This window comes from Strigops habroptila, chromosome 6, assembly GCF_004027225.2.
Source record: "Strigops habroptila isolate Jane chromosome 6, bStrHab1.2.pri, whole genome shotgun sequence".
Classification (NCBI taxonomy): Eukaryota; Metazoa; Chordata; class Aves; order Psittaciformes; family Psittacidae; genus Strigops; species Strigops habroptila.
In genome coordinates this window covers 61,578,578-61,602,726 of record NC_044282.2, presented here as the reverse complement: position 1 = coordinate 61,602,726, position 24,149 = coordinate 61,578,578, and the positions used below count along the sequence as shown (strand labels likewise).

Here is a 24,149-nt window from a genome sequence, read left to right as displayed (position 1 = left end):
TTTGCATATAAATTTCACCTCTAATGACATTTAGCAGAGTACCAAGGAAAAACTGAAGCTGGACCTTTGGATTTGGGGCTTAGAAATACATCCTTCAGGAATAAAATCAGACAAAGGTGTACCAGAGGAGAACACAGGAGGTTCTGCCTGTCCCCTTCTGACCCTCAGATTGATATAAAAGGCTTTCTCTGTCACATGGTGAAGGGGAAAAGCGGCTGCTGCGTACACTTCCAATTCATGATCACAGCTACATCCTCTTCTCATTAAAACAATCTGCAATCACCAATTTGCAAAGATAAATTTCTCCCATGTACGTTCCAGAGGCAAGAGGTAACTGGCTTATTCTCTTTCACCCCAAGAGATTAAGTGAACTAATCAAAGCAAATCTAGGTTGTCTTTTGAGACAGAATATTTAACTCTTCCCATTCAGCCATGGGTTTTGCAACAAAGCAATTCCTTACAGCATCCTTAGCCTGTGTTTACACTGCAAGGGAATCTCCATTTAAAGCAGCACTGCACAGTCAGGAGCATGGGAACACACAGCTTCTTCTCCATTGCATTCAGCAGCAGCCAAGTAGTTAAGTAGGCATAATTTGTCTCTTTTCCAGTATTAACAAGCATGTCCCCATCCTACATTTGGCTGTCTTTCTCCACAGTTCCTCCCCTTTCGTGTGATTACAGCAACCCAACCAGTTGGACCGGATTCCCCTTTTTAAGGTGCTGCACCTTCTCTATGCACAGCTAGGAACACTTTTCCCCTTTTCTGTGCCTTTCCCAAAGCCCTGGCGAACAATGTCTCCCCAGGGACTGTATGACATAAGGCTACGCTGGCAATGCAGAGTGCTCAGTGCCTGCTTCTGCGATCAGTTTACAATTAATCCATGAGTGCACACACACAAATAACACAGCCTGACACTACAGGGAGAGCCCAGGACCTCAGTGCCAAAGTACAGAGGCTCCGCTGCTTAACCTAGAGAGGCCCCTCTCTGCTGTAGGAGACAGGTTGTTTTACTGACTTGAACTAGCCACTGAAATGGGACATAACCCTCATCTCCAACCCAGCACATCAACCCGAGTTCACAGGGTTACAATCACATGCAGGCATCCTTGCACTCTGTAAATGTAGGAATGAATTCTCTACTCATCTAAGCTTTTATGCAGGATGGCTTGCAAGTAGATGGAGATGATTTATCTAGGGAGAAGCAATTTCCCCCTCCCTTCCTCCCTATCTATCTTCTACCAGTCTGGATGAAGGGATTTGTTGGAAACCCAGGACCTGAGTGAGAAGAGAAGGGATGAAGCAGGCAGGCGCCTGATGTCCATAAGATACATTAATCCACCCAACCAAATCCTAAACATCTCTGCTGCCAAGCAGCTCCATGTCAGCAATTAGCAACTAGCCCCTAGGATTTGTTCGGTTTTGCTTTCACCGCTGTAGTTACACAACTAATCCCGAAATTTTGCAAGAGAAGACTTGCAAAAGTCTGGGAAGACTGATGAGGAAGGCTTGGTGGCGGTCTGAGTGACTAGAGATGGGGTCTAGCTGCCCAAACACCATTGCCCTGTATGGTGGGGTGTCCTGCAAAGCCTAGAGCTGCCACTCCAAGAGTGAGAGTTGTCTGCAAGTCCTGCAACGTATCTGCTGTGATATGAGAGATAGATAATGAGACCGAGAGGTAGATAACACATATATCCCCACTATCGTACTCACACCCTTCAAAACAAGGTGGCTGGATCTAAACTGTGAATTTGGCATGGTTTCTGGTCCAGGCTAATGTCCAAATTGTGTCTGAACAATACCTGGAAAAGTGCTACCAGCCCAGGCCAGAATCATGCCAGGGAGCGTGCGAACCATTTCATAGTGTGGATGAGCAAGTTCCAGTACCTGGGAACACTCAGATGTGCTGTATAAATTACTAGCAGAAGATGTAGCCCACAGGGTGAGCTGAATCACTGTCTGTGCTCCCCTGACTTGTCTACATCTCATTTGGCTATAATGGAAGCTGAGACGCTCAGCTCTCCTGGAGACACTGAAGCTTAGGTGTCTTAATCTACAAGTTCAACCCCAGCTTCACTGTCAACTGATTAACCTGGGTGTCAGCATGATAGCACTGAGCATTATGACAGAGCAAAATATTCTTATGTTTTTTAAATTAATGGGAGGAACTTTTGGCTTGCAGAACACAGCAGAGAAGCAGGCTGAGAAGCAGCACGTCAAGGCATTTGCCCTGGGTGCAATACAGACTAAGAGCAACTAGAATGAAACAAAATTAGCAGAGAGATGTTAACCTTTGCACAGTTTAACTGTCAAAAGCTTTTCAACTGAAGGACAGCAGCACAATTTCTCTTTTACATGCATCTGGATAGTATTTGGGTAAAAGAGTTGGTATACTGGAGGTATAAATGCCTCCAGTAGGATCAAAGCCTGCAAATACGCATGCACAGGAACGGCCATGTGAGACAGTCAGTCTGCTGCCACTACACACCACCACTGCTTCCACTTCATGCAGCAATAACACTTTGTGGAGCTCAGCACAATCTGAAACAGCCAAAAAGTGTTAGAGGGTCCCATTGAGCATCTTGGATAGTGCAAGGGGCAGCACAGTCAGTCCCATGCCCTTTGGGGCTGCCCAGCAGTGCAGGAACAGAGAAATGAAATCCCTTCAGGTCAGCTAGTTCATTGTTTCTCAACCCATGTTTTATGGACCGCGTAAGAAGCGTGGGAGACATCAAAGATGTTCTGTGGCACAACAGGAAAAAGGTAACTAAATGAAAATGCACATACATAGTCCCTGGATGCATGCAAATAAAATCACAAAGATAAAATAAAATAAACAATGAGCAGCCAAAGTTTAATTGTTATTTGGCTGTCAAGGAAACCCACTGTGGCAATGCCACACAAGGCAACCTGTTCTGCTTTCCCAGAAGGTTGGATGGTCCTTCAGTGCAAAAAGGTTGACAAACACTGAGCTAGTTCACCTCCTCCCACAGGGCAGGATCCACTCTACCTAAATCATTCCTGACACTGGTTTGTTTAACCTGTTCTCAAAAGACTCCAGTGATGGAGATCCCACCCCTGAGCAAGCCATTCCGGCAGTGAATTATCTGCAGCATTGGATTTTGCTTATGTCTAAATTGCCTCTCCATCATTGCAATTCAAGTCCATGATTTCTTGTCCTACCCAATGTGAACACGGAGATCAGATCATTCCCTTCCTCTTTTTGGACATCTTTTGTGTGTCATTGGAAAGATATTATTACATCTTTTCTCCATCTTCCCTACAGTAAAGGGATTATTTTCATATTTTTCTGGACCTGAGGCTCTTCTCACATCTGACTTGTTCTCAGAAGCATCTCCAATTGGACCTCAGCTTTCTCAAAATGCAGGGAGCAGAATGGGGCATGGCTCTGCCTTTCAGACAGCACTTTGGGATATTTCCCTTTATTACAATTATAAGACACTGACAGCTTATATTCAGTTTGTGATCCACCATAATTCCCTGCAATTTTTTATGCAGAACTGCTGCATACTTGGATTTTCTCAGATCTGCAGTTTTTGTAAATGTCTTTCTTAACATGCAGCACTTTTCACTTGCCCTTATCAAGCTGCAAATCATTTAATTCTGGTTTTTACCCTCCAAAATCCATGAAATCCCTCCAAGCTTGGTATCATCTGCAGGCAAGTATGTACTTTCCATTCCATCATCCAGATGTTACAGGAAAAGCTTATCGATTCTGGACTTTAGGACAGACTTCAGCCTTCCAGTTTCATACTAAGGCATTTACAATTACATTGGCTCTGGGTTCCCAGCTATACAAACCCACCTTTCAACTAGTTCCATCTAGTTCGTAGTTCCTGAGAGTGATTTGAGAGATCATGTGAATCAATGTTAAAACTCTTGCCCTGAGCACTGTGATTTCTTGACACAGTTTCTCTCAAGCTCAAAGTGCTCTAGGCTTTGCATACCAGATACTATAATGCCACAGGCTTTGAAGGGAGTTAAGAGCAGCTTTTGTGCTTTCTGCACCCTTTTCATCGGTATGACAGATGACAGAGGCACAAGGAGAATTAGCTCTGCAGGAGCGTGATGAGAGCTACTGATCTTGTGTCATAAGAAGGGTCAGAAATGTAACCTTTCAGAATATGATTCAGCACTCTGATGTGTGTTTGGAAGAAAGTTGTTTCCAGATTTTTGGTTCTTTCAGTGGGGGTTCTAATGAAAGCATTTTTGCCCTTTTGCTGGTATGGGCATTTTAAAACATCCAGCAGTTTTCAGGAGACAGGTTTTAGGTCTGTCAGTTACTGCTAGCCATGCTAAAAGGTGTTTTTTGAACAATAATAATTCAATCATTTTGTTTTCTTGGTGCCTGTGAAATTCCTTGTTATCAAAATGCATGCATGTCAAGAAGTTATGAAGCATATTTCCTTATCAAGATGAATAACACTTATGAGCTTCAAATCAAAATACTTGTCTGTAAAGAGCAGTCCACATGCAAAAAATTTCCACGAGTGACCTATTAGGCATAAAGAGTAAGCATCATAGTTCAAATAAAGTTACTGTGCAAATACTCTTTATCAAGCATCATTTCTAGATATCTGTTTAGCTTTTTTATCATATGTGACCATATAACTGGTTCTTTGGTTCCATTTACAAAGATGTGCACAGGGCTCAACCATACAATTACTACTGAGATATATTAATACATTGAGCTGAATCATTTATTGCAATAACATCCCTGAGTCTATATTCCTTTTTCCATAGCAGACTGAGCAGATTACAGCCGCTTTCCCATAGTGGCTGGGTAGCACATGGATTTTGCCATCTCAAAGAGAAAGCACAATGTGATATTTAAGGGTTGAGCTTAGGACTCGGGCAAATGTTGTGTCCTTGCATGCTCTGCCATCAGCTTCCAGCGTAGGTCAATTAGAGTTGTATTCCTTTCCAGCAGCCCGCTATGACTTCCCCCTCATAGGCTGTGGGAAGAAACAGGCATCTCTAGAGGGCTGATCTTTCATCCTACAGTAAGTGAGATGAATTACCTTCTGGAAGCACTGTTTGCTCTCTGCTGACTCCACAAGGAGCCTGTGATGACCAGACCAGCCAGGCTTGAATATTATGTTTCAGACATAGACACCCAGCCAGAGAAACCTCATCCCAACTGCCTAACTTGCAGTCATGTGTGGTTGGGGCAAACAAATCCTGTCTCATGTCTTTCTGTGCCTCATTTTTTCATCTACAAAACAGGGTGACAGCACTTTTCTGTCTTATGTTGGAGCTGTGGAGATAATGACAGTAAGAAATGGTGAGGTGCTCAGTGGTTACAGTATGAGGAGCCATACGTGTGCACTCGGTAGATAACACGTCACTTATTATGGGTTTCAAAGACCTGCTAGCAGGCAATGGCAATACTTAAACATCCAGTATCTTCTTTGAAGACTTCACAGACTTTTCCCAGCGTTTCTTATCCTATTTCAGATAGGATATGATTTCCCTATTTCAGAGCTTACAGAATGTGGGCACTGAGCGAATTTACGCCTTTACCTTCCTCAAAAGTAGAGCAGTTACAGCTCACTTCCACATCAGGAAATGAACCCCTTTTCAAAATAGAAAGGTTTTACATTTCCATTATAGTAATCTCTTCCTCAGTTCAGAAATATTTAAGTATAACATATTTATTTAAATATAATATTTAAAGAGAAAAGTTTACCCATTTTCCAAGCAGGACTCTTCTTTCTTCGAATACCTATAAAACATAGACACACAAATAAAATTGAATATTTAAAGAGGATTTCAGTGTGTCCTACGAAAAGTACATCTTGAAAACCAATCTACAAAATATAAACTGAATCACTGAATGGAAGAGTTTGGAAGAAACCTGTGGAGATCCTTTAGTCCAAGCTCCCTGCTAGGGTGTTTGGACTACAGCAGGTTTCTCAAGGCCACGTCCAGATGGGTTTTGAATATCTTCTTGGGTGGATACCCCACAACTTCAGTGGCACCTTGTTACAGTGCGTGATCACCCTCACAGTAAGATTTTTTTATTTATATGTTTAAATGCAATTTCCTATATTTTAATTTGTGGCTGTCACCTCTTGTCTGTTCACTGGATGTCGCTGAGATGAGTCTGGCCCTGTCTTCTTTATGCCTCCTGCCAGATATCTATATACATTGATAAGGTCCTCAATGAACCTCTCTTCTCTAGGCTGAACAACCTCAGATCTCTCAACCTTAATCATTTTTGCAGCCTAACATTGGCTTTGTTCCATTAAGTCCATGTCTTCTACTGGAGAGCCCAGATCTGTCCTCACCAGTCCTGAGTAGAGAGGAAGGATCACTTCCCTTGACCTGCCACCTACACTCTTCCTAATGTACCCCAGGATGATGGTGGCCTTTGCTGGCTCATGGTCAACTTGGTGTTCACCAGGACCTCCAGGTCATTCTATCTGCTTTCCAGACAGTCAGCCCATTTCTCCAGCCTGGCAAGGTTCTTCTTAATCACCAGAACAACCTGCTCGGAGATGTGGTAGAGTCTCCATTGCTGGCATTTTCAATACCCAACTGGTCAGGAAGCTAGATAATCTCATCTAGGCTCCCTTTCCCATGAAATGTTGGACCAGATGATCTTTTCAGGTCCCTTCCAACCTGCGCTGATCGATGATTCTATTAGCCTATCAACTACTCTTCCCAATTCTGTATCATCTACAATTACTTGCTGAGGGTGCACTCTGCCCCATCATCCAAGTAGTTAATGAAGATATTAAATGATCCTGGCCCCAGTGTCAATCCCTGGCATACTCAACTCGTGACTGGACTCCAGCTGGACTTGTGGTGCTGATCATAATCCTTTGAGGCCAGTAAGTCAGTTTTCAATCCACCTCACTTTTCATTTGTACTTCATCCGCTTGTCTGTGAGGATGTTATGGTAGACAGTACTGAAAGCCTCAGTAAAGTCTGAAAATCAACCCTTTTTCCTGAAGCTCTCTTCTCTCTAGGACCACATTCCATGTGATTTTTCCACATAGATCCCTGAAGAGGTCAAAGTATGCTATCCTGAAGTGTGGGATTGTGATCCTGCTAATAGCCTTGCTTTTTCCTCTAGGTATTCTGATCTCCATCATCTTCTCGTCACTGCCGCCAAAATTGTCCCTGACCTTCCCATCCCAAACCAGTCCTTCCTTCTTTGTAAGTATGAGGTCCAGCAGAGCATCTTCCCTTGTTGGTTCCTTGATGACCTGTGTCAGGAAGTTTTCATCAATGCACTCCAGAAACCTTCCAGATTGCATGCACCCACTGTGTTGTCCTTCCTGCAGATACCATGGTTAAAGTTCCCCATGAGGGCCAAGGCCTGTGAACATGAGGCTTCTTCCAGGAAGGTCTCATCTACTTCTTTCTGATCTTCAACTCTACAGCCTGGATCCTGTGGAAGGTTTCTTTCACTGAAGGAAACTCTCTAAAGTTCAAGAGCTCTTTGTGCAAGACTGTGAAGAACAGCTCTGCAGATTGGCTGCAATGTGCTGCCTCTCAGCTCCCTGCTTTGCAGCTGCTGCCCACATGATGTACCAACATAGCGCCCTGCTCTCTTGGGCATACAGTGATGCGTGATGTCTCATGTGCTTTGGTGAGACCAGAAGCTGGGCTTCCCACCTCTTTATTTTAGAAATATCAGTTCTCCTGAGTTGGAGACACTGAGTGCCTGAAATCTCCTAGAAGGGATACAACACTGGTAGCTATCACACAGCCCTAGCGATGGCTTCAATCTTAATGCAGCAAGACCCTTAGGAGTAACATAGTAAGACCAGTCTTTATTCCCTGGCCATTTTATAGTGACAAATAACATGGAAGATGATCAGTATCAAAATACAGTGGAGGATTTATGATGTTGACTTTTATCCATAGGGAGCTAGACCTGAAAGCACTAGCACATGGCTTCCCACTACCACAAAACTGCCTTCTGTACTCAGGATTGTGACCTGGGAAGTGAAGAAATGCTGTACATGATTTTTCCAGAAACAGATCAAAGAGCTTATAACTGCACACAAAACCAGCTATTAACCACAACTAGTAAAATATGCGTCATCATTATAAACTCCAAACATGTTATTGATATGACAGCCAGCAAAGAAGGTTCCTGCAGAGAAAGATATTATCAGTGTGGATGTCTGGTGCAACAGTTGACAGTGTTAGCTCTGTCTCTCTCAGCAGGAGTGTCTCTTGTGAGGGATGGAAAATGTCATTTCTTTTATTTGTATGTTGACAGTTATTACTTGCTTTATTTGCATGTGGGACACTTGGCAGAGTGAAAAAACCCAACTTAACAAGCAGAACTTGGAAAAGGATTTGCCACAAGCAAGTGATGAATAGTCAAAGATCTAAGTTTGGGGTTGGATAATTCAAGTGAAGCAGGGAGCTATTTATATAACTGAAAGCAATGTTAATGGTCTTTGGTCAAAGAAAGACACATATTTGCTTTCAGCATTCTTGGAGATACATCTGAGCCAACCCAGTCAGAAAGTTCTGCCTACTCCAGGCACTTGGAAGCAATAATTAGCAACAGAATGGCCCAAAATTGGTGTAATCAACTCTGCCTTGATCAAGCCCATGTTTACTGTCCTCTCCTCCAAGGCCTTGGAGTTATACCTACAGTGTACAGCTGGCTGGCCTTGGACACAGCCTGAGGCCTAGGTTGCTCCTAAGATCTGCCATCTCATATCCATGTCTTCAGGTGGTTTTAAATAAGCTCAAATTCAAGGCTGCCTGGTAAATCCTTCCACCTTTTGCTGCAAATGCCACTGGGGGTTCTTCTACCCCACACCTGAATTACTGCCCAGCAGAAGGCAAATCATCTTCTGACTTTCAGCCCTTTCTTAACAGCAGCACAGCCCTGCACTCAGCAGGGCTGATGATGAAATCTGTCTGATTTTGCTGAGGGTGAGCAGGCTGCCCTATTTCCTACCTTTACATCATTCTTAACTGTAGCACAACTTTGGCATATCTAAGAGTCCACCTCTGGTTTTCTGACTACGAATGCTGCATAATTTGAGTTTTCCTAATTCTGGTTTCTTGGCTTTGGTCTGGCCCTGATGATGCTCCTTGCTTTAAAGCAATCACGACTGCCCATCTCCCAGTAGTAACACCCTGCATAGTCTTTTCTGTTCTGGGTAATGGCTTTAAACTGAAAGAGGGGAGATTTAGATTAGGTATTATGAGAAGATTCTTCCCTGGGAGGGTGGTGAGGTGCTGGCACAGGTTGCCCAGAGAAGCTGTGGCTGCCCCATCCCTGGCAGTGTTCAAGGCCAGGTTGGACGGGGCTTGAAGTCAACCTGCTCTAGTGGAAGGTATCCCTGCCCGTGGCAGGGGGTTGGAGCTGGATGAGCTTTAAGGCCCCTTCCAACCCAAACCATTCTTAGAACTGCTGTAATGGCAGAAAACCATAGATGGAGGCAGCAGCTGAATGAATTCCCACCACTCCTGCCCCTCATTGCCTATTCTACTAACAAGTGCATTTCTCACACATCTCTTTTCTCTGTGCTTTCATCTTCTCACTGGTTTTCTCATACCTTCTATCTATAAACTCTTTTCTCTCTTCATGCTTTCCATTAATTCAAGAATGCAGAAATAAACAGAGATATGGTTGTATGAAAATGGCACCTTCTCACTCATTAGCTCCCTATATCTATACATCAGTTGGATTATCTCCTCATTTCAGCTGTCAGCAATAATTTTGTTGCAAGTACTTCTTTTTACTGCTAACGGTGCAGAGCAGTACAGTGATATATAAAAAGAAGTTTCAGGCAGGTCAATGCTTTAAAACCTGGATCAGAAACAAGCAAACATTTGTTATCATTAATTTAATCACTGATCTTATGGTATGTTCTTTCCTACCTGGAACATCATTAAGCATTGGAGTATACAACAATTCAATATGAGCTTCTAAAAGTTTTGCTGCAGCCCGATGCAACATCAGACTGCTTAAGGAGCAGAGGATTAAGAAGATGGGAAGGGGTGATTTTACCCCTGTACTTATTTCTAATTAGGTCATACTTTATTTCTAGTTAGATCAATACTAGTTAGATCTAACATACTGTGTTAGCTCATACACTGATGTGTGTCTGTAAAAATATGTTTTAAAGGGTGTAGGAGACAGACATTAACATGATTCAAAGGCTGCAGAATATGCCAGATTGAAAAGACATCAAAGAGCTCAATCTGTTTAGTTTATCAAAAAAAGTTCAAGTGTTGGCTTGAAGCAGGGTAAAAGTCCTTCCACAAGGGAAAAATACTGGTTACAGGAGAATTTAATAAGCTATCAGGGGAAGATTTAAATGACAGACGCTCATGCTACAGGTATTCAGACAGGAACCAGGTTTCATCTTTTCATGGTATAGGGGATTAATCATGAGAAAATTATTAGGAAAGTGATGAAATTTTCATTTTATAAGGAATGAAGGTTCTTAACCCCAAAAGAAGTCTGGATACCTTCGAGGAAGGTATATTTTAGCCAATTCTGGTTTCTGAACTCAAGACTGGGAGAACTGTGTGAAACAAGAGGGCCCAAGAAATCCAGGAAGCCAGACTACCTGATGTAAAGGCCTTCTCTGGATTAAATGCTATGAATCATCAAAAGAAATTTAAACTGAATTCCAAGGGAGGAATATGCTCCTGGTGATACATGAACATATATAGTATAAAGAGTGGGAGGTTAGGAAACGCATCTTGTTATTTATAAATTGAGTGCATCACTTCAGTTTCCAAAATACCAAGCGAGGCTCGTCACTGCAAGGGTTAGCAGGGAAGCCAGGGCATGGGTACTGAGGCTTCTCCTACGAGCTGAGATGGAGCTCACTGGCCACTCAGAAACTTACTCTGACACTTGGTTTGCTCTGGTCTTAAACTGAAGCCTCGTGGTGCAGAAAAAGCATGATTTGGTAACTTTCACCAAGAAATTAATACAAATTTTTTGTTTGAAAACAACTGATTTGGCAAAATAACAATACTTGGACTAAATACTTGTATATTTTAAACAATGTACATTGGAACTTCCCACTTTTACATAATAATAGTTTTTATGTATATGTATACATAATAAAGACTGTATGTGTGTTTGATATATACATACTTGTAATAGTAAAGTTCTTATTACAGTACTCATGACCTACACAGGCAGAACCATAAGTTAATTTTTTCTAGGACTTGGGAATTTGTGAAGTGAACTTGAGAATTTGTCTTGGGATTTGAGCACATTCCAAACTGATTGGACAAGATCCTGAGCAAATGCTCTATGTGACTTTGCCATGAGGGGTTGGACTAGATGACCTCCAGAAGTCCCTTCCAACCTCAGCAATTCTGGGATTCTATGAATTTCACCCATTTGCAGAAAACTTGCCTTGTCATTCATGAGTTGAGAATTCAGTGGAGTCCATGTGCTCATCTTGGTCTGCAGCTTGGGGCCATCCATGTTTCTAGGAGGTGCAAATGCCATAGATACAGGAGATTGTGGGTCCACTGATATCAACTGAACAGAACAAAGACCAACATTATATCTGTGCTACTCCAGTACAGTATGTTAGTGAAAAGCAAATAATTTGAAGAAGAAATCCAATGATTTCATAGCATAGCAATGATACAAGTAAAATTATTTGAAGGTCAGTTAGGGTGAGGCCTTTTATTTCATGTACGCACAATAACCATGGCAGTAAAGGCCAGATTTCCCGATGGAACCTCTGTGTGCTAATGTCATATAATTAATAATGAAGCAGGTCTTACCCATCACAACTGTTATTGATTAAGCCTTTGATTTTTGCTGCATGAGTGATCACAACAGAGTATTTGCAGCAAGCTAGAAAGTACGTGAAATTTCTCTTTCCAGTTGTTGGCACTGAAAATCGGAGATAACTTGTGCATCTACTTAAATGACACTAGCTATGTTTTTACTGATTTTGATGGGCATATAATGCCAAGTCTCAAAGGGCCAATTTGTTTCTGTTACACTTAACAGAAAGAATGAAATCCAGAATGGTTCAGAATGAACTAAAATCTCTCAGGGTCCTGTGTTCAGCAGATGATTGGTTTTGAAGCTTTGAACTGACTGCTGCTCTTTTAAACAAAAATGTCTACGTGGAGTAAATCAGACATTTAACTAAATTTTCCCTTCCCTTTTGTGACACCAAGTAAGTGGACTTTGTTCAGACATAGTATTGTCTTCATAAATTCTTGTCCAAACATAGGAAAAGCTTTTTTTTCCTAAATCTTCTATGCTGCAGCAATTCAGCAGGATTATGTCATTGCTCACCTCAGGCATCCCATTTCCAGACAGGAGGCTTAAACTGCAGCAGCCTGAAAACCAAGTCATTTCTTTACCTCATTAAAAACTATCTCAGTTCCCTGCATGCGCTTATTAGGCATTCCTTATGTAAACACTTCAGATCACTTTAAAGCTTCATGGTGGCAAGGTGAATAATGGGACTTGGGGAAAAAAAGAAAAGGCAAATCCACTCAGTAACTCCAATATTGTGTTGCCCCAAGTACCTAAAAACCCACCAAGCAAAATAACCTTTCTAGCTCTGAGGCTCACAAGACACATCTTCATGAAAGCCCAGTCCCCCATTTCTTACCCAGACAAAATTCCTGTCTATATCAATGGAAGATTAATCTTCAAAACCCACTGCAGGATCTGCCTGGGTACATCGCCTTTTTTGTTAGTTTTTTCTGTCTTTCTTATCTACGTTATTATGGAATCAAAGAAATATAAATAAATAAAAATGAAAAATGTGTTATATCTTTCTCTCTGCCCCTGGTGCCATAGTGTTGTCCATGGTTAGGAAATAAGTTCATTACAAGAGTCCGAGTTCTTTCTCTTTTCTTTTCTTTTAATAGAGATCCTTAAATAACTTATTGTCTGCACTCTACAATTTTGACTTCCCGCAGAAGCCACTGAAAGCTAAAACACTTACTAAGATTTTAAGGCCTTACATTCTGTAGTTGGCCAATGTTAAAGGCTTCTTGTGCAACTGCGTAGGTGGTTTTGGGATACACATTATGATGGGAACACTTATTTGGTTTTGTTTTGTTTTTCTGCAAGGACCCTGCCCTTTTCGGTGCACAGAAATACAATATTACAAGCTAGAGAAACAGCTCCACTGCCAAAAAAACAGGTTCAGGCAACCATGTCCTGTTTTTCAGGGACAACCTTCTACATTAGTCACAAAAACATCAGTTGTCACTGCAGCACACTCCCAACACTGGATTCATGTTCCAGTTTCCCTACACAGGTGCGCTTTCTTGGTGTTGAAGCAGCTGCGTTCCCAAAGCACCTCCGTGAATTCCGAAGAGACAGTTGTGTCCCTGGACCGTCTTATGTGCCCTCTGTGCCAAAAACGTGGCTCAGAACACATCTGGCAGAAGTCATATTCGCAGCTGTACATGCCATAGAACGGCCCAAATTGCACTTGATGTTCGAGTATGATGTGTAAATAGCACTTCAAAGGCAGGTACCACCAGGCGAAAAGGTGAGCATAGCCAAACATTTTAACTTCATAAATGATGGGCCGGCCTCGCATCCCTCCCTTGCTACCCCTTTGCCAGCACAGCCACACAACCAGTGTCCTCTCTGCTCCTCATCTCCTCAGCTACACTCAAAATCGCAACGAGGGGAGAGAGGCAACCCCAAGTCCAACCTCAGAGGCCTGTGTTTACAGGATGAATTCTTTGGTGAAGTCAGGACCAGGTTGGACGGGGCTTGGAGCAATCTGGTCTAGTGGAAGGTGTCCCTGCCCATGGCAGAAGAGTCGGAACTAAATGACCTTTCAGATTCTTTCCAACCCAAAACATTCTGTGATTCTAAGCTCAGGTGATCTGAAAACACTCAACCAGCAAGAGACGTGAAATGAGATTTACAAGAAATTGAAGTTTAAATATATAGAAGGAAAATGTTGGTTCACTAACCAAAGATGAAAAGCTATTGGCACATGATGCTAAGAAAAATATCTATTATCCTTTTTCTAGGAAAAATAAAAAGGCAGTGGAGGGACAGATGATAGGCATAGGAAATAGCAGCGTAAGAGAGATTTTGGGGAACCAAGTTTTGTGAGTATATACAGTATTTTCAAGCTGGTTGTGTTTGAGTAACTTCACACTAAGTTGGTCAAAAACCTCCAGTTGTTTCAAAGCAGTTATCTTACACAGTTTGCAGAGAGCAGGTGAGCCTGGCAGAGCTTAACTGTTAAAAAAGAGCAAAACTGCCCAGGTTACTATAGCCAGGGAGTACCTAGGATTGTTCACAGTTCGAAGGAAAGGGTATACTGAGTGGGGATCCAAGAGATTTGTGCTTTTTGAGATGTATGAAGAAGACACATAATTTCACAGGGCAGGAAACATGAACGGCATTGTCTAACAGCAAGACATTTTCAAGATTGAAATCCTGCTGAAGCCAATGGAAATACTTTCACTGATTTTAGTACAAGTTGGGTCAAGCCCTTGGTTTAAAAAAATGTGATTGCATTTAAGAAAGATTAACAATACACAATGATCATATCATATTAACTAAAGGCATTGGAATAATTTCCTTTAGCTGGGTTAATCTCTGCTTAGCCCTCTGGAATGGCATTCCAGAGACTGGTGCAAACCATACTCAAAACAAGTCCTTCAGAAGCAAAACTGCTTTATTAATGTTTTTGACCACATCTCTATGGCAGTAAGCCTTTGTGGTTCAAAAGAGCCTGGTGCACTCAGAGGTTTCAGGATATATTTTGCAGAGAAAGAGCCTAATCCCATTAATCCATGTGACAACTGTGGCACAGTCAAGGAGTTCAGTTGTGAATGAATAGAATTTAACTTAATCAATCTCAAGATCAGACAGGAAAGGAGTTTTCATTGTAAATTATTATATCAGCAATAAACGGTGTGATGATTGATGATATGGAAGAAATGCTTTAAACAGCAGTAACAGAAATGCAAACTGAAGTGGAGGCCAAACTATAGGGCATTCAAAATGGAAAAACTCAAGTGGATAGCTCTGGGTGGAAAAGATAATGTGAAACAGATCCTCATCTGTAGAAGGACACCTATGAAAATGGCACTGGGAGAAGGGCAGGAGGGAAAGTGCATATTTGCAGCGATTTACAACAGGAGGCAAATACTGTGCTCCTCCTTTCCCTCTAGCTAGCCTGTAACCCACAAGTTGCAAAGCACCAGTGTCATCCAGCCTTCCACATTTGTCACCTGCACTTTGCATAGTAATGCCCTGTCCTCCTTTAACATGTCCTCTCTGGCTGCATGATACTGCCGGTGTTCCGCACGACCCCATCAATCTTCTCATGGTTGTCTCCAGTCCCATGGAAGGCTCTGTGACCTTGACACAGATGTTTGCCCAGGTGGCTTCAAGGATCTCAGTGTCCCACACTGCAGTGTTTATACCTTCTCCACTGGGTGCATCAGAGCCCTCCTTCCTCACAACATGGGCCATGCTTGGTGCACATTGGGGTCTTCCATCTTCGTAGAATCACAGAATTACTGGATGGTTTGAGTTGACCCAAAGACAATTTCAGACCATCCAGTTCCAACCCCCTGCCACGGGCAGGGACACCTTCCACTAGAGCAGGTTGCTCCAAGCCCCGTCCAACCTGGCCTTGAACACTGCCAGGGATGGGGCAGCCACAGCTTCTCTGGGCAACCTGTGCCAGGGCCTCACCACCCTCACAGGGAACAACTTCTTCCTAAGATCTCATCTCAATCTCCCCTCTGGCAGTTTAAAGCCCCTTGTCCTGTCCCTACAGGGCCTTGTCAAAAGCCCCTCTCCAGCTTGCTTGTCGGCCCCTATAGTCACTGGAAGCTGCTCTAAGGTCTCCCCAGAGCCTTCTCTTCTCCAGGCTGAACAAGCCCAGCTCTCTCAGCCTGTCTCCACAGCAGAGGTACTCCAGCCCTCGGAGCATCTTCGCGGCTGCCTCTGGACTCACTCCAACAGCTCCACATCCTTCTTATGCTGGGGGCCCAGAGCTGGATGCACGACTGCAGGGGGGGTCTCACCAGAGCAGAGCAGAGGGGGAGAATCCCCTCCCTCGACCTGCTGGTCACGCTGCTGCAGATGCAGCCCAGGACACGGTTGGTTTCTGGGCTCAAGCGCACACTGAAGCTGGGTCATGTTGAGCTTCTCACTGACCAACACCCCCAAGTCCTTCTCCTCAGGGCTGCTCTGAATCCAGTCTCTCAATCTTCCCACCAGACTCCCTGCCTGCATCCTATGGAATCTGATATCCCCTCCACATACCCTATGGAGTTTGTCCTCCCGTCTCTGTTCCTCTCTGCCTCATGGTACTTGTGGGCTCCTCACGCCACACAGCATTTATCCCCCTTAATGTCCCGCAGCACCTGTCCCCTCGGGCCCCACTGCAGCCGCAGCCCCTCCGCACACACCTCGTGTGCCCCACTCTCTCCCAGGGGATCCGTCCACCGCCCTGTCCCCTCAGACCCGGGTCCCCACCGCGGCCGGGCTGGACCGCCCCTCACCTGCGTCCTCCCGCCCGCGGGCGGCGCGGCCTACTCGTCCCGCCAGGCCGCTTCCCGTCGCTATAGAAACCGCTCCCCCCGGGAGCGCGCTAGCCAATCAGATCCCACCAGAGAGAAAGCAGAACGAGCGGAGGTTCTGTTCTACCTAGCAACCAGCTCTGAGCGTTCTGATTGGCTCATTTGTTTCGACAGGGAGAGGGGCGTGGCGTGGCGGCGTGGGGGGGGCGTGGCGGCGGCGCGGGGCGGGGCAGGCGCTGCGGCGGGGTCGGGCGCGGGGAGGCGCGGTCGCTGCCGCCGCCACCTGAGGCGGAGGAGCGGGGCCGGAGCGGCGGGACCCCGCGCTGAGGTAACGGCGGGGATCTGGGCCCCGGGCGGCGCGGAGCGGGGTGTGATGTGAAGGCGGGCAGGGGGCTTCCGACGGGGATGTGGTTCTTTCACCGCCACAGCGGCCGCCTCGCTCGCCACGGGCACAGACACCCGCTCCCGGAGACGGCGCTGTGGGGGGCGGCCATGAAGCGTCCTCCGGGCAGGGGAGCGAGCGGAGCGGAGGGATAAGTCCCCCACTCGGCTGCGGCGGGCGGCCGAAGGACAGGGGATGCTCGTCCTGTGCTCCGCCGCACGACATGGAGGTGCTGGATCCTCTCCCTCGGCAGATGCTGGTCCCGGGCATTCCCGCTCCCTCGTCTCTACCAGGCACCGGGGAGCCAGCAGAAGGGCATGCTCGTCCCGGGCGTTTTCCTTTCCCTTAGGGACCCAAGGGGAGGGGATGCGGATCCTCCTTCCCCCGGCAGTGCAGCGGGGCCCCGAGGAGCAGGGGTGCCGTTCCCCCTCCTCACACCCGCACCTTTTCTTCTGCAGAGCGGTGGTGACCCAAGGGGTTGCTAGACCCACGCTTCCCTCCTTTCATGTTGCAGTGCGGTAGCCGCAGGAAAGGGATGCTAGTCCTATGCACACCTCCCTCGTCCTTTCCCCTTTGCAGCGCAGGGGGAATCTGGGGGGATACGATCTCTATCCACACGCTCTCTTCCTTTTGCAGTGCAGCGGGGGACCCAGGGGGAAGGCGTGCTTATGTAGTCTTATGTACATATATACCCTTCCTTTTCCTTTGCAGTGTGACAGGAATCCAGAAGGAGGATAGTCCCGTGTATGCACTTGTTCCTTCTGCCTCTAAACCAGTGAGGATTCAAGGGGGAAGGGGATGCTAGTTGAGTCTGCACCCTACCTCCTCTCCCAAACTAAGCTAGCTCCTCTCCAGTTCCTTTCGCTTGCCGTGCAATAGGAACTCAAGAGGAGAGAGATGCTAGACCTGTCCCTCCATATACATGGAGAATCTGACCATGAAAGGGCTCCGCCTTTCCATCCTCCCTGTAGGGAGCAGAGCTGGGACGGTCGTGGTGTCACTGTGAGGAGGGAGAGGGGGAGAGGAGATGCTGTGTGCCTCATCATTCTGCCGTATAGTACAGTGAGGAGTGGGAAAGTGCAGCATGTGCCCTCTTTCCTCCATGGTCTCTTAATTGAAATAGAGGATGTGGGGGATTGTCATGTGGTTCTCCCTTAATACGTAACAGAAGTGGAACAGGGGAGTTCAGCACTGGAGTTTTTTTCCCACTGACTAATTAAAATGGAGTTGGGATAATAATGTATTCTCCTTTTGTGCCTTCATGTGGGTGGGAATGGGCTGGGGAAGCACTGCCAGTGCTTGTATGCAATGAATGAGTTCCTTTCCTTTCTTCGTGATCAGAACTGGGTGTGGAATGACTAAGGTGACATTCTCCTCTTGTCTCCTCACTTGTACAGGAGGAGTCTGGTTCGTTGTTTTATCGCCCCATTTCTCTGGGACAGATAACTGTGAATTAATCCACCTACATGCTTGCTTTGTGAAGTCTGATGACTTTTTTCTCATTGTTCCCTTGGTAATTTGAAATTTATTTGGGTGAAAAAAAAAAATCACTTGTGGGAGTCAACCCTTTCATTTCATGATTTTCACTCTTGATGATAGTTGTCTATGCATGTCAATTTATCCTTTACATCAGGAATTGGATGGGCTTCCTATGTTGTGTAAATCCATAACCGCACTAACAAACTAGCTGTTTCCTACCCCTTTTGCCCGCAGTATTTTTGCAGTGCCTTGGGGTAGATGGGTGGGAATCCCCTCCTCCGCTTTTATCCCCAGTGTCGTCGAAGGTGTTGTGTTTTGTTTCTATATACATATAAAAATAACCACAAAATTTCATATGTAGAGGCTTAACAAAGAGTATACAGAACTGGATCTGTGGTAAGAAACTATCTTGACACTAAAGATTGCTTATTACAGCATTCATCTGTCTACACCAATTAATAGGTCATCATTTGCAAAACCTTTGTCTCCTTTCGCAATGATACAGTTGTCTTTTCACTTAATTTCACCTAGAATTTATGTGGGTTTTTTCTTCCATGAAAGGGCACTAGATGACTAGGCTATATAATTTGATGTTCTTTTCTGTCTCTACTAAATACATTGTTCTTTTACTTTCTGATACTATATTGTAGTGAGATCTTGAGCCTAAAATGAAAAAGTCTTGAAAAGACATGACTTTTTTTTTCTGCTTTTTGCACAGTTAAAACTTTTTGTGGCTTACTGACTCTGGGTTTTTGCATGCTTTTTCTCAGCTTGAGGTTGTGGGAAGTCAGAGGATGGATGATTTGTTTGGAGTCTCTGCCTTAAATGTCATGAATATGATGATTTGTGCAAAGTGTTCTTGGAGTTTTTCCCAAGACTCTAGATCCTGACCTGGATTTGCCCAATGTTTGGGCTTCGAAATTTAACATAATAATTGTTGTGAGTACAGTTCATCTGCTACTGCTTCTGAACCTCTCAGGTGCCATTCCTGCAGTGGTCAGTAGAATTACAGGGAGTATGTGAAGAAGTCAACTGCTAATCCACACTGCAAGTTGACTTCACTGAAGCTGAAGTTGTTGAATAAAGTCTTTTGGAGCTGGTGGCTAAAGTTTTGGGGAAAAAAGAAAAAAATACTTGAAACCAGTGTTCTGGAGATGACCACAAACTGAAAAGGCTTCTTTTCCTGAGTTTGGGTAACTATTATTAAAATGTTGAAATCAAAAGGACTAGATTCGAAGGGGATTGGACAGCTTGTACAAAACTAAGTAAATATCAGTTTTGCCTGTCTAGAACTTATAATCTTCTGGTCAGAATGGGAGAATATGCAGAAGTCTTCAGGTTTAAGTAATGCTGCCTGGCAGATGGGATAGTTCGGAGCTTTGTTTTGTGGGTTTCTGGTTTGGGTTTGGGGTTTTTTTTTTGAGAGAGACAACAAATTCTTAAAAACTAAGTCCTTAAGGACACAGCTTTTCAAGGCTTATTCAGCCTGGAGAAGAGGAGGCTCCAGGGAGACCTCAAAGCAGTCCCCTAGTATCTAAAGGGGCTGACAGGAAAGCGGGAGAGAGGCTTTTGACAAGGGCCTGTAAGGATGGGGCAAGGGAGAATGGCTTTAAACACACGGGGGGAGGTTTAGATGAACTATTAGGAAGAAGTTGTTCCCTGTGAGGGTGCTGAGGCCCTGGCACAGGTTGCCCAGAGAAGCTGTGGCTGCCTCACCCCTGGCAGTGTTCAACGCCAGGCTGGATGGGGCTTGGAGCAACCTGCTCTAGTGGAAGGTGTCCCTGCCCATGGCAAGGGGTTGTGACTAGATGAGGTTTAAGGTCTCCTCCAACCCAAAGTGTTCTGTGAGTCTATAATTTTATTCTATAAATTGGACTAAATTCAGGTGTGGTTAGATGTAGCATGTCTTAAATATTGTGGCTAATTTTGATTTTTTAATTTCAGTGTGTTGACTGCCCAGAATAAAAGCGAGACATTGTGATTTGAGCTGTGTTGGTTCTGCCACCTGACTTGAGGTGTGCATGGTTCTGGTCATGGTCTTTTCTGGTCATGTTCTATTTTTCTTAGGTTTGGAACAGTCTTACTATTAGTATTCTTTATGTACTTCAGGGCTGCCTCAAAGATGGATTCCCCATCAATAGATGTGAGAGAGTAAAGAGCCTGTGAAAGCAAGTTGTCAATGACCCTTATTTATCATGGTTATGTTTAGCATGTTGTTCTTTTTCCTATTTGCATGTTTGTTTTTCCCAGCCTGTCTTGCACAGCTACAGCCAAAACCATTGCCTCACATGATTTTAAAGAGAAGCACAGAATTGTTTAGGTTGAAAGAAACCTATCAAGATTATCTAGTCCAACTCACAAAGGGTATGAGGGTTTCAAGAGCTATATGCTATTTAATTGTTCTGACCATAGGATGGGCCTATGTAAACAACAGTGTGCATACATAACTTTTCTGATGATACCAGCTTGCGTCTGGTTATTAACTCTTTTGTACCTCTCAAAGTTTGCAGTAGGGAGAAAGGAAAAACTTTCTCCTCTGCTAACGTGTAGAATTTATTTCCTTTCCTGAATATCTAAGGAAAAACTTTGCTTTCCCAAAATGGGAAGTCTGCTCAAGTTTGTGATTGCCTACTCTTGGGAATATTGATAGAGTGCTTTGGGTTTTCCTGTTCAAACAGAATTTCTAAGTTACTGTGTCCTTTTTTAACTATATTTTTGAAAAAAGCAGTTGGTTAGAGGCTGGATTTTGCACATTTCATTGCCGTAAGACAAAATTATTCTAAGAAAAGGACCTCTTTATATTTTTATGGCTCTGTCAACTTTTTCCATGCTTTAGTCTCCAATTTTGGAGTTTGTTTCTCCAGTCGATAAGCGCTATATGCTGAAGTCCCTGTATTGCTTGTTCCACTCCAGCCCCTTAGCGCTGAGAAAATGCAGCTCCAGCCCTGGGGAATGATTGTTGTTTGAATTGGCTCTATAGGTAGAGTGGAACTGGCAGAGCAACCCTCCAAAATACCTTTGCAATCTCCATCTTCAAGAGTCTATGGAGAAAGGGGTGCCCAAAGAATGCTGTCTTCTGGCTTCCCCCTGGCTGTTATGGCGGCTTCTGGAGAGGAAGAGCTGAGATGTGGGCCATTAAAATGGTTTAGAGACAACAAGTAAGCTGTTTACAACCAGACTAAAATTATCTATTTGAACATGGGGAGCCAAACCACGACTGTAGCTTGCTGGGCAGAGCTGTAGTCTCCAGTCCTGCAAGCTGGGACTTGTGTATTGGTGGTGGTGACTGTTTTGTTTTTGTTTTATAATTATTCAGCAGAAGCTGTGAGGCCATGCAACTAGAGAGATGCTATCGATGTGAATGTACCAGTGGAGATGCTGAGTCATAAATAGCTGGGTTTCAGTGTGGTCAATGATTGTAATGCTCACACAGTTAAATTTAGTCCTTCGTAGTAAATAAATACATTCCCCATTTTCTCCATCCTTTTTGGGTAGAGTTTTATAGCATACCGGCTTCTTTTTTGTCAGAAATAGTCTGAAACCAGGATTAAAACTTGTCAAGGGACCCTCTAGTTTTGCACATGAGAACTTGAAGCAATTTGTCTGCCAGGCTATTTAGAGCTGAAGTATTTTAAACAATTAAAAGGCATCTTATTATATTCTGTTTGTTATGTTTTTTATTCTAGGCTATCTAACAGAAGAAGAAAGTAACTTTACTGTTGTTCTGTCACGATGGGGTCGATTGTTTGGGAATGTGGTTAGACATATTAATACCTTAACCTAACACTTGCTATATAATACTGCAAAAAGAAAAGACAAGATATCTAGCATGTCTGTCTCTAATACGTCATCTTCTGGACTGAGCTAAGGATGTTGTGTGCAAAGAGGATTCTGGTTTTGAAGAACCTTAAACAAGGAGTGAGAACACCGCCGCTGAAGTGAAATCTGGGGGAACATGAGGAGTTGGAGCTTTCTGATTGGGCTCAACAGCCAGCCCCATTCCCAGTGTGGAAGAATGGCTATTAGCTGGATGTTCTGTTACCTTTGGCTTTGGGATGTTTTGATGGGGCACACGAGAGGGCACAGTTTATTTTCTTGTGAGCCCATCATCTTGCGGATGTGCCAGGACCTGCCTTACAATACCACCTTTATGCCTAATCTTCTGAACCATTATGACCAACAAACAGCAGCATTAGCAATGGAGGTAAGCCTATTTCTTTTCAGCTATATATGTTTTTGGCAGTTGACAAATAACTGGTAACAGAATACAGGAAGATGTTTATATTAGAAATAATTGAAAAATAAAAAGTCAAGATAATTAGTATTTTAAATAAAAGACCAAATACCAGTTGCATAAAATGTATTGTAATGTATATACTAAAATATTCTATGACTACAGCATGTGCCTAATTTAGTATAACTGAGTGTGAAATACTCTGGATATGTTTGTGTGTTAGTCTGTTACTTTAAATAGTTAGACAGATCAAGAACGCATATTTTGAATGGTCTGTCACTTAACTAAATGCCAGGAAAGCAGCATACTGAAAAATGACTAGAAGATCTTCAGCTCTGAAGACTACATTTTTTGATGGCTTTGTAATATTGGGTCTTTTCTTACTTGCCTGAAACTTGGTGTGAATAAAATAAGAATAATAAGATGTACTATAAAAATAACAGAAATTGCTCATGTATTAGCACTGCTTTTCTCAGCTGCTAGCAAGTCTGTTGTCTTATGGAAAATTTACTTAATTTCTTCCTGTTCTATGTACAGGAAGACAAGCTTTGAGACTTGCACTTATTTGTAATGGTGGTACCTTATTACCGTTACCATTATCCCTCAAAACCTTCTTTGGATTGATGCATAATAATTTTCTCCTTTTCAAAAAACCCAACATGTTTCCACTTCTGTCTGTCTAACCTTTCTTTGGAGAACTTTCCTGATGGGGCTTCAGCCACACACTTAGTCTCTTTTTATCTCTATGCTAGTTTATGCAAGACTTTTAAGTTCACTTCAGTCTAGTCTCTATCCTGCCACCCTACCTAAGGAGTTTCCTTACTTGGTATTCTGTGATATGACTAAAATTGATGGAAATTCAGAATATTAGGCAGGTCTTGCTGTCAGCCTCTTCAATTTTTCATAAGAGATTTGTGCAGATTAGGTTTGTTTGTATTTTTGAAGTGCTTGGGACTCCTCATGGGTACTGTGCTGTAGACTGAGGACAGAAAAAATAATCATGTTTTCATCTTTGAATGCTCTTCCTGATAATACAGAAACTTAATTGTTCTTGTTAAATAACAAAAAGCCAAGGCTTTATGTAGTCTTTCCATGGAAGAGTTGTGAACCAGATTCGGCAGGCTTTTTAATGTAAGAAGAAAACAGAGATTCTGTCATGGTTTAAGCCCAGCCGGTAACTCAGAATTTGCTTTGTTTTAAAGAACTATGGGCTTGCATTGCAATGGCTCATTTGGATGGGACTAGGGATTCCAATTATATTAAATACATAGAAACAGGAATGAGTTTTATTTTAGAATTGGTTCTGGTAAGTTCTGAGGACCTTTGAAGATCTAACTGTAAGGAGGAAAAATGAAGCCAAAGCAAGTAAGTGTGAATAGCTGGGTGCATACAAACTGTTTATTGCACTTTGAAAGGTGGAACTTACTTAGGATATTAAAAGAATCAATGAAACCAACTGGATTGAAGAAATCTGGGACTTGGCTTGCAGAGGTGTGGAGATAGTGGGGTTTGGTTTTGTTGCATGGTGGGAGAAT

General features: G+C 43.6%; 2 protein-coding genes across 2 annotated transcripts in view; one reads left to right on the top strand and one right to left on the bottom strand.

Moving 5' to 3' along the window:
* The window catches only part of FBXO16 (F-box protein 16), a 39,481-nt gene extending 22,928 nt beyond the window's left edge, over positions 1–16,553 (bottom strand). Inside the window, exons 1-3 of the mRNA XM_030489676.1 lie at positions 16,502–16,553; positions 11,385–11,513; positions 5,709–5,744 (exon numbers count right to left, since the gene is read on the bottom strand). Coding sequence (XP_030345536.1) covers positions 5,709–5,744; positions 11,385–11,480 — 132 coding nt within the window. The 5' untranslated portion in view covers positions 11,481–11,513; positions 16,502–16,553. The remainder of the gene's footprint in view (positions 1–5,708; positions 5,745–11,384; positions 11,514–16,501) is intronic.
* Positions 16,554–16,754: 201 nt separating this feature from the next.
* Positions 16,755–24,149, top strand: part of FZD3 (frizzled class receptor 3) — a 67,322-nt gene continuing 59,927 nt past the window's right edge. The window contains exons 1-2 of the mRNA XM_030490438.1: positions 16,755–16,847; positions 22,067–22,584. Coding sequence (XP_030346298.1) covers positions 22,336–22,584 — 249 coding nt within the window. The 5' untranslated portion in view covers positions 16,755–16,847; positions 22,067–22,335. The remainder of the gene's footprint in view (positions 16,848–22,066; positions 22,585–24,149) is intronic.